The following is a 14,362-nucleotide window of genomic DNA, read 5'->3' as shown; positions in this document are numbered from 1 at the left end:
CATTCAGCATCTCAGCTTCCGTAGGGATTCAACATACTTCGTTTAAGCCTTGCTGATTTTGAAACTTTTATTTCATAAAGGCAGGCTAAGGGGATAGTTGGAAAGGAAAGGAAACAGTTAAGGTCCTTGCACTGTGACATGTTCTTCATGATGACCATAGGAAAAAAACAAAACAAAACAAAACAAACTCTAAATTACTTCTCAAGGGTATCCTTTGTTTTACTCTCACTCCTCCTTCTCCTTTCCCCTATTCTGTATTTAAACAAGTTTTGCAATCTCCCTCTGAAGCATGACAAAGGTGACAGCACTGACTCCGTGTTGAGAACTAGGGTCTCCCCTTCGAAACCGGGAACCGTCAGCAGGGACGCCTGGCTACACCAGCCACACGTTTCTCTACACCCGTATTCATCCACAGCACACTCCCAAGTTTCCGGCGCACAGAATTCCATGATAACCCGTTAATAAACAAAACTCAGACAGGAGCGGGCAGGCAGTTGTCTCTTGCCAGTCCATAAATGCTTTCTGTGACTAGCGTCCTGACTGCTGGTACGCAGTAAAACAAGCTGCCCTTATTATACAGGAACACTTTTTATAGAAAGTTGTAATTTTTCCAGTGCTCCTGCCCTTTAAGGCTTTATGAGCACAATCACTCACTTCCAAAGGCACAATTAAGTGCAGAAGCTGGGCTATTAACGTAGACAGTAACTGGCTGCTATTATTTGGCTATCTCTGTTTAAGAATATACGCTAATTTAAGTATCCAAAATAGGATCCGATGCTATCAGATCAGACTGGTGTTGCCAGACGACGCAAATATGAAGCCTTTCTTGGTTTGCTTGGCTATACAGTGCCTCCCTAGAACACGGGTGTTACACCAGCCTGGCAAACAGCAGCAGAGGGGCAGAGCTTGGTCCCACCCCACCAGTACACAGGAGCTGTGATTCCAGCAGCAGCATATCACACTTTTGCAGTTTTATTCCAGAGCTGGAGAAAAAAACGTGTGATTTCCAAGCACTGCAATTAGTGACAGAGCGCGCAAAAAGCCACGTCTCGCTACGGCACTCGTGCTAGTTTGAGAAACAGCTTTTGTGGAAGGATTGGGGCCGGGTAGTTGCATGGCATCTGTCTCTGCTGAAGGCTGCAGAAGGGTGGGAAGCGAGCAGTGGGTTTCTGGCCCGTCAGCAGCAGGCAGGAGGACCAGCTGCCTGCCTGCCTCGCTGACCATACAAACAAGCTGTTACCAAGGGCCCAGCATATGCACTGAAATACGCAGCCGAGTGCTGGGTATCTTATTTTTGGCTATTTATAATTTATTCTGCACCTTCTGAACTATGCATACTAAGTAGCACTCCTCACTGATTTAACTTTTGTTTCTCCTTCTCCCTTTTTCTCCTCTGTAACCCAACTCCTCTTGCAATGCCCGTCAGCACGTTAAGATCTGCATCTCTTGAGGAAATTACCATACTGATGTCAAATTCCAGTTTAATTTTAAAAAGAGAGAGAGAAAGAGAGAGAAGCTGGACTTTTTCTGGCACACCACTCTACGTAGTAAGACACAAACTTTCTTCAGACCACAAGGTGGAGCAGTAGATCCTTATAGATCTCAGTAGATCCTAACCTGCTAATTAACCTGAAGGCAACCTACTGCAGTTATAGGAAGGAAAATGACCGGAGGACCTAACAGGGTGGTTCGAGAATTTCAGATACAGAGCTGCCCAGTACCAGCAATGATCTCTCCAAGCAGACCCTTCTTGGATGTCCTGATCCATTTCATTTAATAGGAAGTTGACAGGAGCGGCTTTTAGCGATGCCTGATGCACACCCAGGGGTTCCCCTGTCAGCACAGCCAGGAAATGGCAAGGAGAGTCCAAGAAGCAAGGAGAGAAATGAATGCAACATTAAAACAGAGATACTATCCGTTCCCTCCGAGGAATGCTACAGGAGGAAATAACTTCTCAAAGTTTAGGGGGCTGTTCTTTGCGGTACACTCGAACGATTTAGCTTTGGCACAGCCAGGCTCCACACAGGCTGTCACTACCATCCTACAATAAGAGCTGGTTTGGGTTTGTTGTTCCAGTGTTAACGTAACACACCTTGCAGCAGGCACCTTGCCTTCTTGGCAGAAGCATTAGTATTTCAATAGCAGTAACAGAAAGCAAAGAACAATATACTGGTATAACTGTGATATTACAAAGTTTAAGGCCAAGCGTTAAAAACATTTGTCAAAACATCAAGATCACAGGTCAAGACTACTCAAACAGCTGTTATCAGGATGCAGGACTGTCTGTCCGCTGATAACCAACGAGGCTGATGCTAGAGAAAGCTCAGAAGTTTGTGCCCCCGGCCAAGGAGCCATTCTATATGCACACGGACATCCTATTTACTGGGTTTATCACAAACCGAGGACTAGCTCATGCTGTGGAGTGCTTTTGTCTCCTCTCTAAAGAGAAATGCAGATGTGTCAATGAGATCATGAGGCAGGTGTTGGCGAGACCAGAGACACTCCAGGATTTTGTTTTGGGGAAGAGTTTGATCATTTGCTCCTTTTCTGCAGTTTGTTTCTCATTTACGTATAGTTCCACAGCCTTAGTTAAAATCAATAGATTTGTAAACCACAAGGGAGAAATCCTGACCCAGCTGAAGTCAATGGGTGTTTTTTTTCCATTGACGTCACCAGAGCCAGGATTTCAACCCAAATAACAGACGTCTCTCTTTTAAGGACTCCTAAGTAGACAGAATTTCCAGACTAAGAATTATGTGAGAAGAAAAACAGAGTAAAGCAATAAAAAACTATTCAGACTAAATTGATACAGGAGACTTCCACTGACCAGTACTGATCTGCGCTCAGTGCAATAGTACAGCACTTCAGCTGGCACACAGAATGTCAGGGCTTCCATAGATGATGGTCATTAACACAAAAAATTAATTTACTCTGTGAGAGTGGGTCTGTGACCTCAGCATTCTCCTACACAGTGCTCCAGCAGTAAAAATGCACTATTTTAAGAAGTGTTTTTTACTCACAGTTTCATAGAGACAAATTGTTAGGCAGGAATCTTTTTCTAGCTCTCACAGCTGAAGAGAAGAGCTGGGAAAACACAAAACAAGCATGAGACTCTGGAAGACAGAAGGCAAACAAAAGGACTGGTCTAGAAGACCTTACATTTTAAGACACTTTGACTTACTCTGTAGCCTAATGCATGGTTTGGGAATTTTTTGATTGCCAGGTATATGAATAGAGCTGGCATTGGTTACTCTCTCCCTTTGCTCTTCCCTAAAACGAAGTGACAGGAAACAGTGTCCAGGCTGTTCCTAAATTGCAGTGTGATCCTTCACTGATGCATATAGAGGCTACTGACAAAATCCCTGTCTCTAACCCTAAATTAAGACATTTGGACATCTTCAAGAACACCTAGTTTCCCTCCTAAATTTTGTTTTACAATCACGGGGTATTACATGCTCAAAAGCTGTTTAGAAACATGAAAAAAATAGAGCTGTGATTCGTCAAAACCACCAAACTTTGCCACACAGATTTCTTATGAGGTCTGTGTACCTGGTGAACAAGATTGTCCCCTCAACCTGCCAGCACAAAAGCTTGCAGAGTGACGAAACAAGAAGAATTTCGCTTCAAACTGTTTCTAAGCCTCTGCTTCACCTGGGCAGCGAGTTCTGATGGGCCCCGAGGTCAGGCTCGCCTTCTCCCCCGGCATTTGAGCCAGGCCCACGCAGGACGGCAGTGCGCTGGAGCGCCCACTGGACTGCTTGGCCCGAGGGGAAAATTCACTTTGCTGCTTGGTCCCCATCAGACAAATAGTCCCTTAAATAAGAACCACCATAAAGCTTACGTTTCCAACTTAAACAAAAACTTTCACCTGATTAACGCCCATGGAAGAGGGAGAGTTCTGGGACAGAAAACGAAGGACATGGCTAGCCAGTACAGCAGGATTGATGCAGCAGCACTGTGGTTTGACAGGGGTTTAGCTGAGACTCACTTTGCCTTTCAGAGCAAGGGAACATCACGAGAAGCAGTTCGTACAATCCTCCTGGTGCAGAGATGCTACTGAAAAGCTTTGCTTTGTGCCTGCAGTGCCCAGATTCTCAGAGAGGCCTTTTGCTGGCTGTGCCTTGCATCTGGAGTATTACCAGCACTACCCTAGACCAAATACAGTGTGCTTTTTGGTTTTTCCCCCAAATTGTGAGGTTTCCCATGAAGAATATTGTGACACAGCTTCTGGGAAATTCTTGTGTTCGTCACTGCTAACAGAAGGTACCAAGTAACAAAACCACAGCCACTAGGGAGCCACCCTCATCTAGGCCTTCTAAAATTTTAGCACAATCTGATAGCAACCAAAATTTTGGTAAGAGGGCAGGGGTCTTGCATTACTCGAGACAATTATGCAGTAGCATTCATTACTGTAATGGGAAATTTACCCAAATATTCAAAGCATCACACCCCCATAAAGGTCTACAAATAGTGATGCAGCACATAGCTTACAAATAAATAATATTTATGGCTAGACAGCACACTGCGTCATTTTGGAGCTGTATGTGTGAAGTACACAGTTTTACACTGCACATAGCATGCCTAATCGTGATGTACCAGCAAATTGTAGGTAGAATAAGCACTTCCCAGTAGTGTGGACAGAAAACATAGGTGGGTTTCAATAAAACACAGAGAATGACTTTGTACTGTATGGAACTGCACTCGCCTTCTACTTTCAAGCCCTGTGTAAATATGCATTACAAATGGTTTGCAGTACAGTTATGCCGCTTCCTGCGGAGGCATGAGGAAGAGCATTGATCCTGAAGGCTTTGTTTGTAGTGGCTGAGAGTAAAGCTTTGATTGATTAGATTTCTTAGAGATAGGAACGTACAGCACTCCTATGCTTACAGCGCTCCAACAGAGCAGGGCACTTTATTGACAAGGAGAATTTAGAGGATTCTGTTGTGCAAGGGTTTGTAAAAGGTAAGATAGCACAGAAAGTATTAACAATAATAAAAAGTATTACAAATAAATCTCTAATGAAGCCTAGAAGGAAAGGGAATATTTTGCTTTGGTCATTGTGCCCCAAAGAAGTGTATTTACAACTTCAGATTGGATTAATCACTAAACGGTACAGCAAGTTTTAAGTGTACCTCAGGATGTTTATACTTGATTCTTCTCTAGCAGAATTTTGAGGCATTTACCTCCTATTGGTTTGCACATTAATCCTCTTGAAAGCTGCCTGGCACTTGTCTAGAACTGATTTAAGATGTCTTAAGCATTTTGTTTCACCTTGGCACAGTTATGAGTCTCATGGTGCCTAAAACGGGTGCTGCGTCCTCTCCAGAGGGTGCTTAACTTGGGGCTGGTTTTTATTTTGACAACTAAAGGCAACCTGCAAAAGAGAAGCAGCCTGAGAGAAACACCCTGCATTTGAGGTTGTGCTGCAAACCACACTGTACTGTTACCCACGTAGAGCAAAGTACACTAAAGATACCTCATCCCACGGTGTACCTCAGCTACTACTGTGGCTCTAATTACTGTGGCTCTAATTAGCATGCAGGGGCAGTCTTGTCACCTCCCAGAAGGCACCCAGTGCCCGTGCCGTAAGTAGGAGATGAGTCTCCCCGTATACACTCCAAAATGTACCCCAAATGTACCCCAAAGCAAGCAGCTCCCACAAGGGCACATGTTGGATGGGTTCCTGACTCCAGACTAGAAAGACCAAAGCAAGGATTAACAGTGCCTAAATGAGAGGCTGAAATCCCGTGGATTCGTCCCAGGCTCTGGAAGCAGGAGGGCACATCTCAGGGATGTAATTTGTCACATGTGCAGCTCAGAAAGTGGGGAGGTAACGGCACAAGAAGTGCCCACATAACTCTTCACCCTGTCAATACATGAACCTGCTACACCAAGAAACATCTCTAAGTAACGAGGGAATTTTAGACAAAAAAGCAAAACAAAAAATCTCGTACATTAATTCATCAGCTTAGTTTACTTGGTCTGTTCAGACAATGAGAGGAAGGCTGAAATACCTGGATGCAGCGCTTACGCACCTTCACAGGATGAAAGCAAAGTATTGCAGGGTGTTTTAATTTACTGGGGAAAGTAGAGGTAAAATCAAATGTCATATATTCAAAATAGAAATACTATTTTATTTTTTTAACCACCAACGGTAATGAAATAAAAGGATCTGCCTGGTGTCTTCAAGTCAGGACTGTACGTTTCTCTGCGTGAAAGTGGCTTATGTTTTTCTGGATCAGAGTACCTGACAATCCCTTCTGGAACCAAAATCAGATCCATGGATGCTGAAAACATTCATTTTAGTTCACAGCACACTGAAACAAAACAAACAAAAATGAGCATACAAGTTCACCAAGGAGGGAGAGAAAACTATGACTAACAGCCTGTATCTGAACCGAAGTAAAACAGTAGTTGCCAAAACCTCCCTGGCACCAAGCAGGACTTCCCTACACTTAAAAGAGACAGCTAAAGCCAAGGAAATATTTCCTTTCAAGCACATGACTGTACTCTGTACATCACAGAAAATTCAGTATGTTTCAAGGAAAACTTGTCATGTGGGGTCATGTTATTAGGGATTTTCCAGTGCAGGAATCCAGCAAAACCTGCTGATCTTGACCCATAAGCTCACAGCAAATAACTTCTGATGTCGTCAGCCAAAAACATTCTTAGCCAAGGATGTTCTGTTACTGATAAATCAGAGTACCTTTTGACAAACACTTTGATTTTCTACATCTCGAGTACAGCCTACACCTTACAGGGGTGGTTTTGTTGATATGATTCAGTTGCAGGTGAACATATCCTTGTGTCCCTCCTAATAACTGCAAAGTTAGGAAAGACTGCCAGCAATGGAAAGCCAGTAAAATGGTAGATAATTTGTCTCTTAATTTAGCACCTCTTAAGCTTCTAGTCATGTCTGTTATGAAGTAGTGTTCCTCTGCAGCTGGGCATCTGCACGCTGACCCAGCAGCTCAGTGCTGTGCACTTCCCCTGACCAGCACCATCTGACCAGCCTGGGAACAGCAAAACCCCCATGTTTGCACCTCCTGCAGTCACGCTCCTGGCAGAAGATGGCAATGGCCTAATTCTCTTCCCAAGCCAGCAGCAGTAATCCCCTCCCAGAGCCACCTTGGACCAGCCTGACTTGCATTGTCCCAACCCCATCTTGTTTCTTTAGTTATTCTTTAATTTCCCATCAAAGAGCACAGGCCAGGGTTCTGTTCTTCTATGTTCCTGTGATTATCTTTGAACTACACCCTGTTGTAAATGTGATCATTTCATTAATTTATGTAAATAGGACCTTAGCCAATGTATTGGGTGTAATTTATGAATGAATCATGCTGCTCTGAGTGGCTGGGTATATTTAACTCTCATTAATTTGTTCAAAATAGCTACTAATGGGTTTCTTGAGCTCATTACTCTTGTAACAGAAAGCTAAAGAGATGACTGGGTAGATGACTGGAAGAGCGCGGGTAACCCTTTCTGTTACATCCCAGTGACCAGCTTATAAATAGACTGCACTTCAAGTTGCTTCAAGTGTTTTCAAGGCAGCAGCAGGTTAACAGCTCAAGACAAAAAAAAAAAAAAAAGCAGGCTTCAGTTGACAGCAGCCTGTGAACAGCAATGAACCATTTCTGGAAACTATTTGTTTTCATTTTCTTTGAGTGAAAGGAACACTATTAAAATTGGAATTATGGAAAATCTGAAGGGTCTGAGCCCAAACAGAGCAGGAATTTAAATAAGCTCTAATCTAGCAATGGCTTTTGTTAGAGGGAGTAGCTAAATATACAGGCTTCAACAGAAACATGCCACTCACCATGGTATATAGCTCCACTGGTTTTATGGGGCAGAAATACTTCCCATAAAAATGTTGCATACTTGAAGATTTTATATGTGCAAAGTGTTGCTGAAGTTTTTATAGCATGCCATGCGATCTGTTTTGCAGAAAATTGTTATTTTTGACTACTATCATCTACCACTGGCAGGGTTCAACATCATCATACAGCTGCTGTTAAAATCATATTCTTGGCTTTGACACGGGGCTTACATCATGCTCCTTTGCATCTCTGACTTCTCTCTGTTGTGCTGTGCAAACCTTTTTGCTTTTACTCTGGTCAGTAAACACTTGCGTCTGCCTGCCTGCCCCTTTCTTCCCACCCCCAGGCAGCAGCAGCCCCCTCCAGGGCTCAGACTTCAGCTGCGACAAATCCCAGCCTGCTGCAAACTGATCTCCCCCCGCATGCTCTCTGCGGCTGTGCTGGCCAGCTGGCAACTGGTCCCAAGACCCAGAACTAATGTGCCTGTACTCAGAAATGCCTGCATTTCCAGTTGCCTCGTTTTTCTGTCTCTGGTGATCTTGTACAACCTAAATTTCGAGATCTCTGCACTGGGGACTTCCTATTTATTCACAAGAGGCTGCACGGATTAGCTGCCACCCACCTTGATGTTGTCCAAACAAACTGACTGCACTGTCAGCTGCTTGCTGATGTTGTTTCGGTACTACTTACTTACAGGTTGAAAAAAGCAAGCAGGGTTGATACAGAGATTAGCTTGTATTTGAATTCACCAACTGGAAGATCTTTTTTAGACTGTTCTTGCAGAAATACTGGCAACTCTCCTATCTGAAAATACACTGCGATACTTGCCCGAAGTTTGTTGTTTTAGCAGACATCCCTGCCAGTTAACATTTTGACTCAAATATCCATGGTAACAAAGGCAGAAGGCTAATAACAGCCTGGCATGAATAGTTCAAGATTGTTTCAGCTAACCCTGGCCTGGCCTGCTTCTTGTACGGGCATCAGCAAGTCCTTTAAGGACAACAGCAGCTGTTTGAGTTACTAATGATTAAAAATCATTCAGTGCTGCTTCCTTTCTGGTATTTGGGAGCGAGATGAGTCCTTGTAGGACAGAGGAGCATTTAGGGCTGTCTTCCTCTCTGCTCCCCCCTTACGGAGGTTGTGAAGAACAGAGGGAGGAGACAAGCTCTTCAGGTGGGTTCTGTTCTATCCAAATGAAAAAGTCCATTTGGCACTGAACTCAAGAATACAACACCTGACTTGTAATTTGTTAATGAAATATAATTGATTAAAAATAAAAATAAAGAGCAAACTTGTGCAACTTTCCACATGAAGTTTCACATCGGTGGTTTTGTAGAAGTGGAGAGTTTCACCTCATCTAGTTTCGCCTAAGACATACGGTTTTCTAACTCCATATATATACTGGTGCCTTTTGGGAACGAAGTACATGGATCTCATGACATCTGCTAACAGACGTAGCGATTTGCAACACTTAGAGGCCTACGTGTGGCTTTTGAGCTGCATGTCACTCAGTAGCAAGACAAGTACGGCTCTCGTTGCAGAGCTGTATCACAGATGTCAATTACTCCAGATTTTTAGCTGGGAGGGGAAACTAGGACCCATTAGGGATTAGTGGGGGAGTGCAATCCCCCCTCGAGCACTATTGGCCAGTGCAGCAGCCCCACAGTTATGTTCCTCCAGCTCAGAGGAAGGTAGCTCTTGGCAAGCTACTCAGCTCGTCTGAAGTGTCAGCCAAACAGTGCGCTCCCCAGGAGCTCGGCCCTCTGGGCTGTGCAAACCTGCCCGGCCTCTCAGACTCACAGAGATCAGAGTGCAGCAGTTCCCGTGGCCAGTGGCACAGGCAGACGGTTGGCATCATGTCACCCTAACATGTTTTGGCTTCATAGACCAGGTAGGTGTTAACTGTAAGACTGCTCCGTTGGAGAAGTCTGGTTTGATGCCCAAATTCACAGCCATAGATCTACAGCAGGAGACCCACCAGGACGCCAGTCTGCCTCTGCATTGCCTGCAGGATGCCAGAAACAAGCATGCAGGATGGTACAAAGCCTCCTTTCACAACAGTACCTCCTGTTCATGAGATTCTGTACTGGTCCTGTGATAGGGCCCTCTCTTCCTTCAAGATATTGACAAAATATATGACTCCTGGTATTTGTAACCTGGTGAGAAGCAGCTAAACAAAAATGTCCAGAAATCTCCGAAATGTTTTTGAGTCAACTTATGTGAATAAGAACCCTTACTTAGGGTGCTTTTTATCTCTAACCGATCTCTATTTCAAAATACTTCACTCACCATCCTAGTTCCCTGAAGAGCAACCCCAGCTAACAACCTGTGCAACTGCTCCATGCTGCAAACTGCACCGCACCTTGGTAATCCCTTCTGGGGAGGGAAGGAAAGGCAAAAAGAAAAACCTCCTTTATCTAAAGCCTGGGATGATTTGCAGCCAAACATACGATGTTTAAGCAAGCATGCTAAGTACAGTACACTTCACAGTTCATCACGCTATTAGTCACACTGAGAGAACACAGATTTTAAACTACCATTTAATATGCATGTCCGCTACACATCTCCAAGATTATCTCATACGCAAATTTCCCTATTCAATTTGTGGCATCATTTTTTCCACAGCCCCTCGATATTAAAGCTGCACTCTGCACCAACTCTGATACATCCCAAACGGATCATGCTAGGTTTGTGAGTCAGCTCTGCACGCTGTAATATTATTGAAGCAAGACAAGTGAGGCACTCAAAAGGCTGTCACTTACAAGACCTACAAAATAAGCCCACCTAAAATCATTTTACTGGATACTGCATTTAACAAAAACAATATGGGCACTCCCAGCTTGAACTAGTTGAATGTTTCAACACTGAACATAGCTCAGAACAACGGGGTATCAAGTATGTTGAAAAACAAATACTTTTTCCTCTACAGTATTTAAACAGTTCAAGCAGTGCAGTACCAGAAGAAGGCTTATGTATTACACTGAAATGCTATTAAAGCATGCATCCTTTGTACTGTAGCAGCTCCTGTGAACGCAGGTTGCAGTCACACTACACTCCTTATAAACAGCGTGAAAAAGAAGGTTCCTGCGCCCCTCGCGCCCCTCGAATGATACAACCAATCCATTTCAGCTCTGGGACTACGTTTGCAATGTTTTATGCTACTGTTTATTTCTGTTGATACCCTTTCTGTTGTCACCCTTTTATGGCAAAATTTCAGCTTTCAAATACCTGAACTTTACTGAATGGTGAAAACGTTGTCTTTACCATTAGGTTACAGGACATTACTTTTAGAACATGGATTTGTGGTATGAAGGGAACAGAGCAGGGTTTTGCATTCTTCTTCTCCAGTATGTACTCCACATTCCCTCTCTGAACAGTCACGCTGGGCAGCTCACACTAGTAACATCTATGAAAAGCAGAGCTGAAAGGTAAAGGAGCAACAGCTATTTGGACAGCACGACAGTACCTTCAGAAGTAATTTTATAATGCAATTCATTCTGCTTACTGGCCTAGTGTAGATAACTACAGTCAAACTTAGCTTTTACAGACTACACATACCATCTCTGAGGTTATATATTTAGAAGCAGGACAACTTAATTTCCTTTTCCAAGGAACGTTTTCAAATTACTAAACCACTACAGCACATTTTAAAGGTTTGCATGGACTCTTACTACTTGCTGCTAGGAAAAAGGGAAAGAGAGCTGCTGCTGTTTCTTTTGTTTTGTTTCTTTTGCTGAACAATTTTAACTAGGATTTTCTCCTATTTTCTTTTCAATAGGTAACTCCTAAGGAGACCAACGAGTCATTTATGATAACTATTCTTTCAGCTCCTCATTCATCACAACAATCTAGTCATTTTAAACAGACATTACACATGAACTTGGTTCTGAAGAGTTAACTATGTAATAAAGCATAAAACTACAATTTTGAGGAACCTTAAAACAAAGGACTGACCAAGTAACCAGTTAATCAGCACAACACCAAGTGTGATTGGTAATTTCTATCATCATATACAGTCCTGCGTTTTGGGGGAGTTTTCTATCTGTGACTTGGATTGTATAAAACAGCTGAGACATTTTCAGATAATTTCTACGTTAGGAGATCCTTCTGCATTTCCGTTGGCACGAGCGTTCACTAGGTTGGAGAACGGATGTGTTGTCTAATGTATTTCATAAAAAGAAGGGAATTTATTGTACCAACATCCCAAATATGCCATAAAAGCTTGAAGTCCATATGATGGACCAGCAGCAATTTATTTTCAAGCCAGAGGTTCCAGCAGACACCTTACCCAGCATGATTTAAACTGCACTTAGTAGAACTTGCATGGCATTTTCTTCTCCGTTGCTGGCCTCCATATTCCGTCCCTTTTCAACATACTGTGTTAAAAGAAACTTGACAGAATTTTTCTTTGTCCCTTTCCCTTGTAGCTCTGCAGGCGTGTTCTGCATCACTTCTTCAGTTAAGGACTTATTTTCAGGGGCAGGTTTTTTCTCTTTGTAGCCAAAATGAAGAGGGAAAATTAGGGGGAAAGAGGAGGCACACTCTACAGCTTTGTTCAGGGACACTACCTCTGAGACTTTAAAAAAAGATAGAGGAAAAGGACAAGAGAACACAGGTTCTGCTTTCCTGATATTTCCCTTCTAGTTCCCAAAAGCAGTGGCTTTGTCTTTAGCCAGTTAGAAGGGAGCAATGGAAAAAACTTTACTTAGAGAAAGTAAAGTATAACCAAAATACAGCCTACAATGTCTAATCGCTCTGTTTCCAGGTGCTTTCCTTATTCCTTACATCCTCTTCCTAATCATTGCTGGGATGCCCCTTTTCTATATGGAATTAGCCCTGGGACAGTACAACCGAGAAGGAGCTGCCACCGTGTGGAAAATCTGCCCAGTGTTCAAAGGTAAGTGTCCCTCTGGTCAGGGGAAAGGCACCCAATATGTTTTCCTCAGCTCAGGGGAAAGGCAGAGCCAGGGTGCCGCACGCCTGCGCCAGCAACGGAAAGGTCTCTCTCATCTTGCCCCAGACAGCCTGATATTTGCTGACCTTTCCCCAACCCTTGGAGTCAGGAGTCTTTTTGTTATCACAGGTGGAGCAGAAAATGAAAAAAAAAAAGCCAGAGAAATCATTGCCAAGAGTATTGCAGAGGAGCGCAGTGGAGAGCAGTGAGCAGGAGGAGCAGCTCAGCTCTGTCCCCCTTTCTCCTGCCTAACGGGGATGGGGGGAACTGGCTTTCCCTAGGTGGAGGGAAGGGCTGGCGGTGCAAAGATTAGAAATATCAAATCCCACGCAGGTCAGTCCAGCCCTGTCTCCCTACGACGCACAGCCACCAATCCCCTTCAGCTCATTTTGTGGAGCTTTCTCTGCCAGAGTCCAAGTAGAGGCAGGTAGAAACACTGAAATGGAGCTGTGAAGGCTTTAGTTCGGCCACTAGACCTGTCCGCCAGATGAGCTACCTGTGGCACTGGAGCTCGGCTTTCCTGGCTATGAAATGAGGGTAATGATTATGATAGCCTCTTTAAACTGGTTTTCAAATCCAGCAACGGAAAGCATTTATTAAAACCTGAGCATTATCGCTACCAAGTGTTTTCCTCTAGCATTAACTCCCCAGCATCACTGAAGCAGAGGCTGCGCAGCGCTGCCTCGTGCGCCCAGTTGCAATCATTCTGCAAGAAATAGCTGGGGTTAGGTGTCTGGGGGCACTCAGCTGGGGTAAAGGGATGTCCCTGGGTGAAAGAAACCATATACGCTTTCTGTACCTGAAACATATCCTTTAAAGAGCCTCAGGAATTTTCTTAAGCATTGCTTACCAGCAAAACTCATGAGCCACCCCTCCACCAGATCATAGGTAAAATCTTAAGCAAAGTCTTTGACACAGAGCTCTCTGAAATAGCTGAAATGAAACCACTCAAGCTTGCCTGATCCTAGAAGCTTAAAATTCAGATCATGTTCATCCCGTGACTGACAAAAGCTGAAGAGCTTAACAATGGCAATCCAAACTTGGCCGATCCGGTGCGTGGATATAGGTTACACTGAGTAAATGTTAGACTTCTTTCTCAAAATAAAGCTTTCCTCTTCCAGGAGGCTAGCACTGCACAATAGGAGAACTGCCTTTTTTTTCATATCAGTCAAACCCAAAACAGTAAAATTGGAGATATAATAAAAGATAAATAGGCGAGCTAAAAAAACGTGTGCCCCTACATTTAAAAATGAAATCACATAGGTTTACCTAACCCTTCTCTAATGCCTTCATGGGAGCCAAAATTCATCCCAGCACCCAGGAATCTGGAGACCCTTGCTCAAAGCTCCTGCTGGTATCAGTTAATACTTCTGGATAGCAACAAGGATTTTGAAAACCTAACCACAAGAATTAGACCACAAGAATCTCAAAGTGTTTGACAAAGAACAGCACTGCGCTCGGAAGTAGTCAGTCTGTTGACTTCAGGACTGAAAAGATGAAGAGAAAGGAAAATAAAGTGCATTACACGTGTAGCCTTGTTGACATTCCGGCTGTGTTTTTAAGCGGAAGTATTCAAGGTAGACTAAACATA

The 14,362-nt window shown here is 43.6% G+C and overlaps 1 protein-coding gene and 1 long non-coding RNA gene across 3 annotated transcripts in view; one reads left to right on the top strand and one right to left on the bottom strand.

The window, feature by feature from the left end:
• Positions 1 to 14,362, bottom strand: part of LOC118172922 — a 256,732-nt gene that overhangs the window by 153,325 nt on the left and 89,045 nt on the right. The window lies entirely within an intron of this gene.
• The window catches only part of SLC6A2 (solute carrier family 6 member 2), a 73,407-nt gene that overhangs the window by 9,576 nt on the left and 49,469 nt on the right, over positions 1 to 14,362 (top strand). For both annotated transcript variants that reach the window (XM_035337120.1, XM_035337121.1), the window contains exon 3: positions 12,583 to 12,714. In XM_035337120.1, coding sequence (XP_035193011.1) covers positions 12,583 to 12,714 — 132 coding nt within the window. The remainder of the gene's footprint in view (positions 1 to 12,582; positions 12,715 to 14,362) is intronic.

The sequence above is a fragment of the Oxyura jamaicensis genome, chromosome 11 (assembly GCF_011077185.1).
Source record: "Oxyura jamaicensis isolate SHBP4307 breed ruddy duck chromosome 11, BPBGC_Ojam_1.0, whole genome shotgun sequence".
Classification (NCBI taxonomy): domain Eukaryota; kingdom Metazoa; phylum Chordata; class Aves; order Anseriformes; family Anatidae; genus Oxyura; species Oxyura jamaicensis.
The sequence above is the reverse complement of the archived record's forward strand: the minus strand, read 5'-3'. Positions and strand labels throughout refer to the sequence as shown.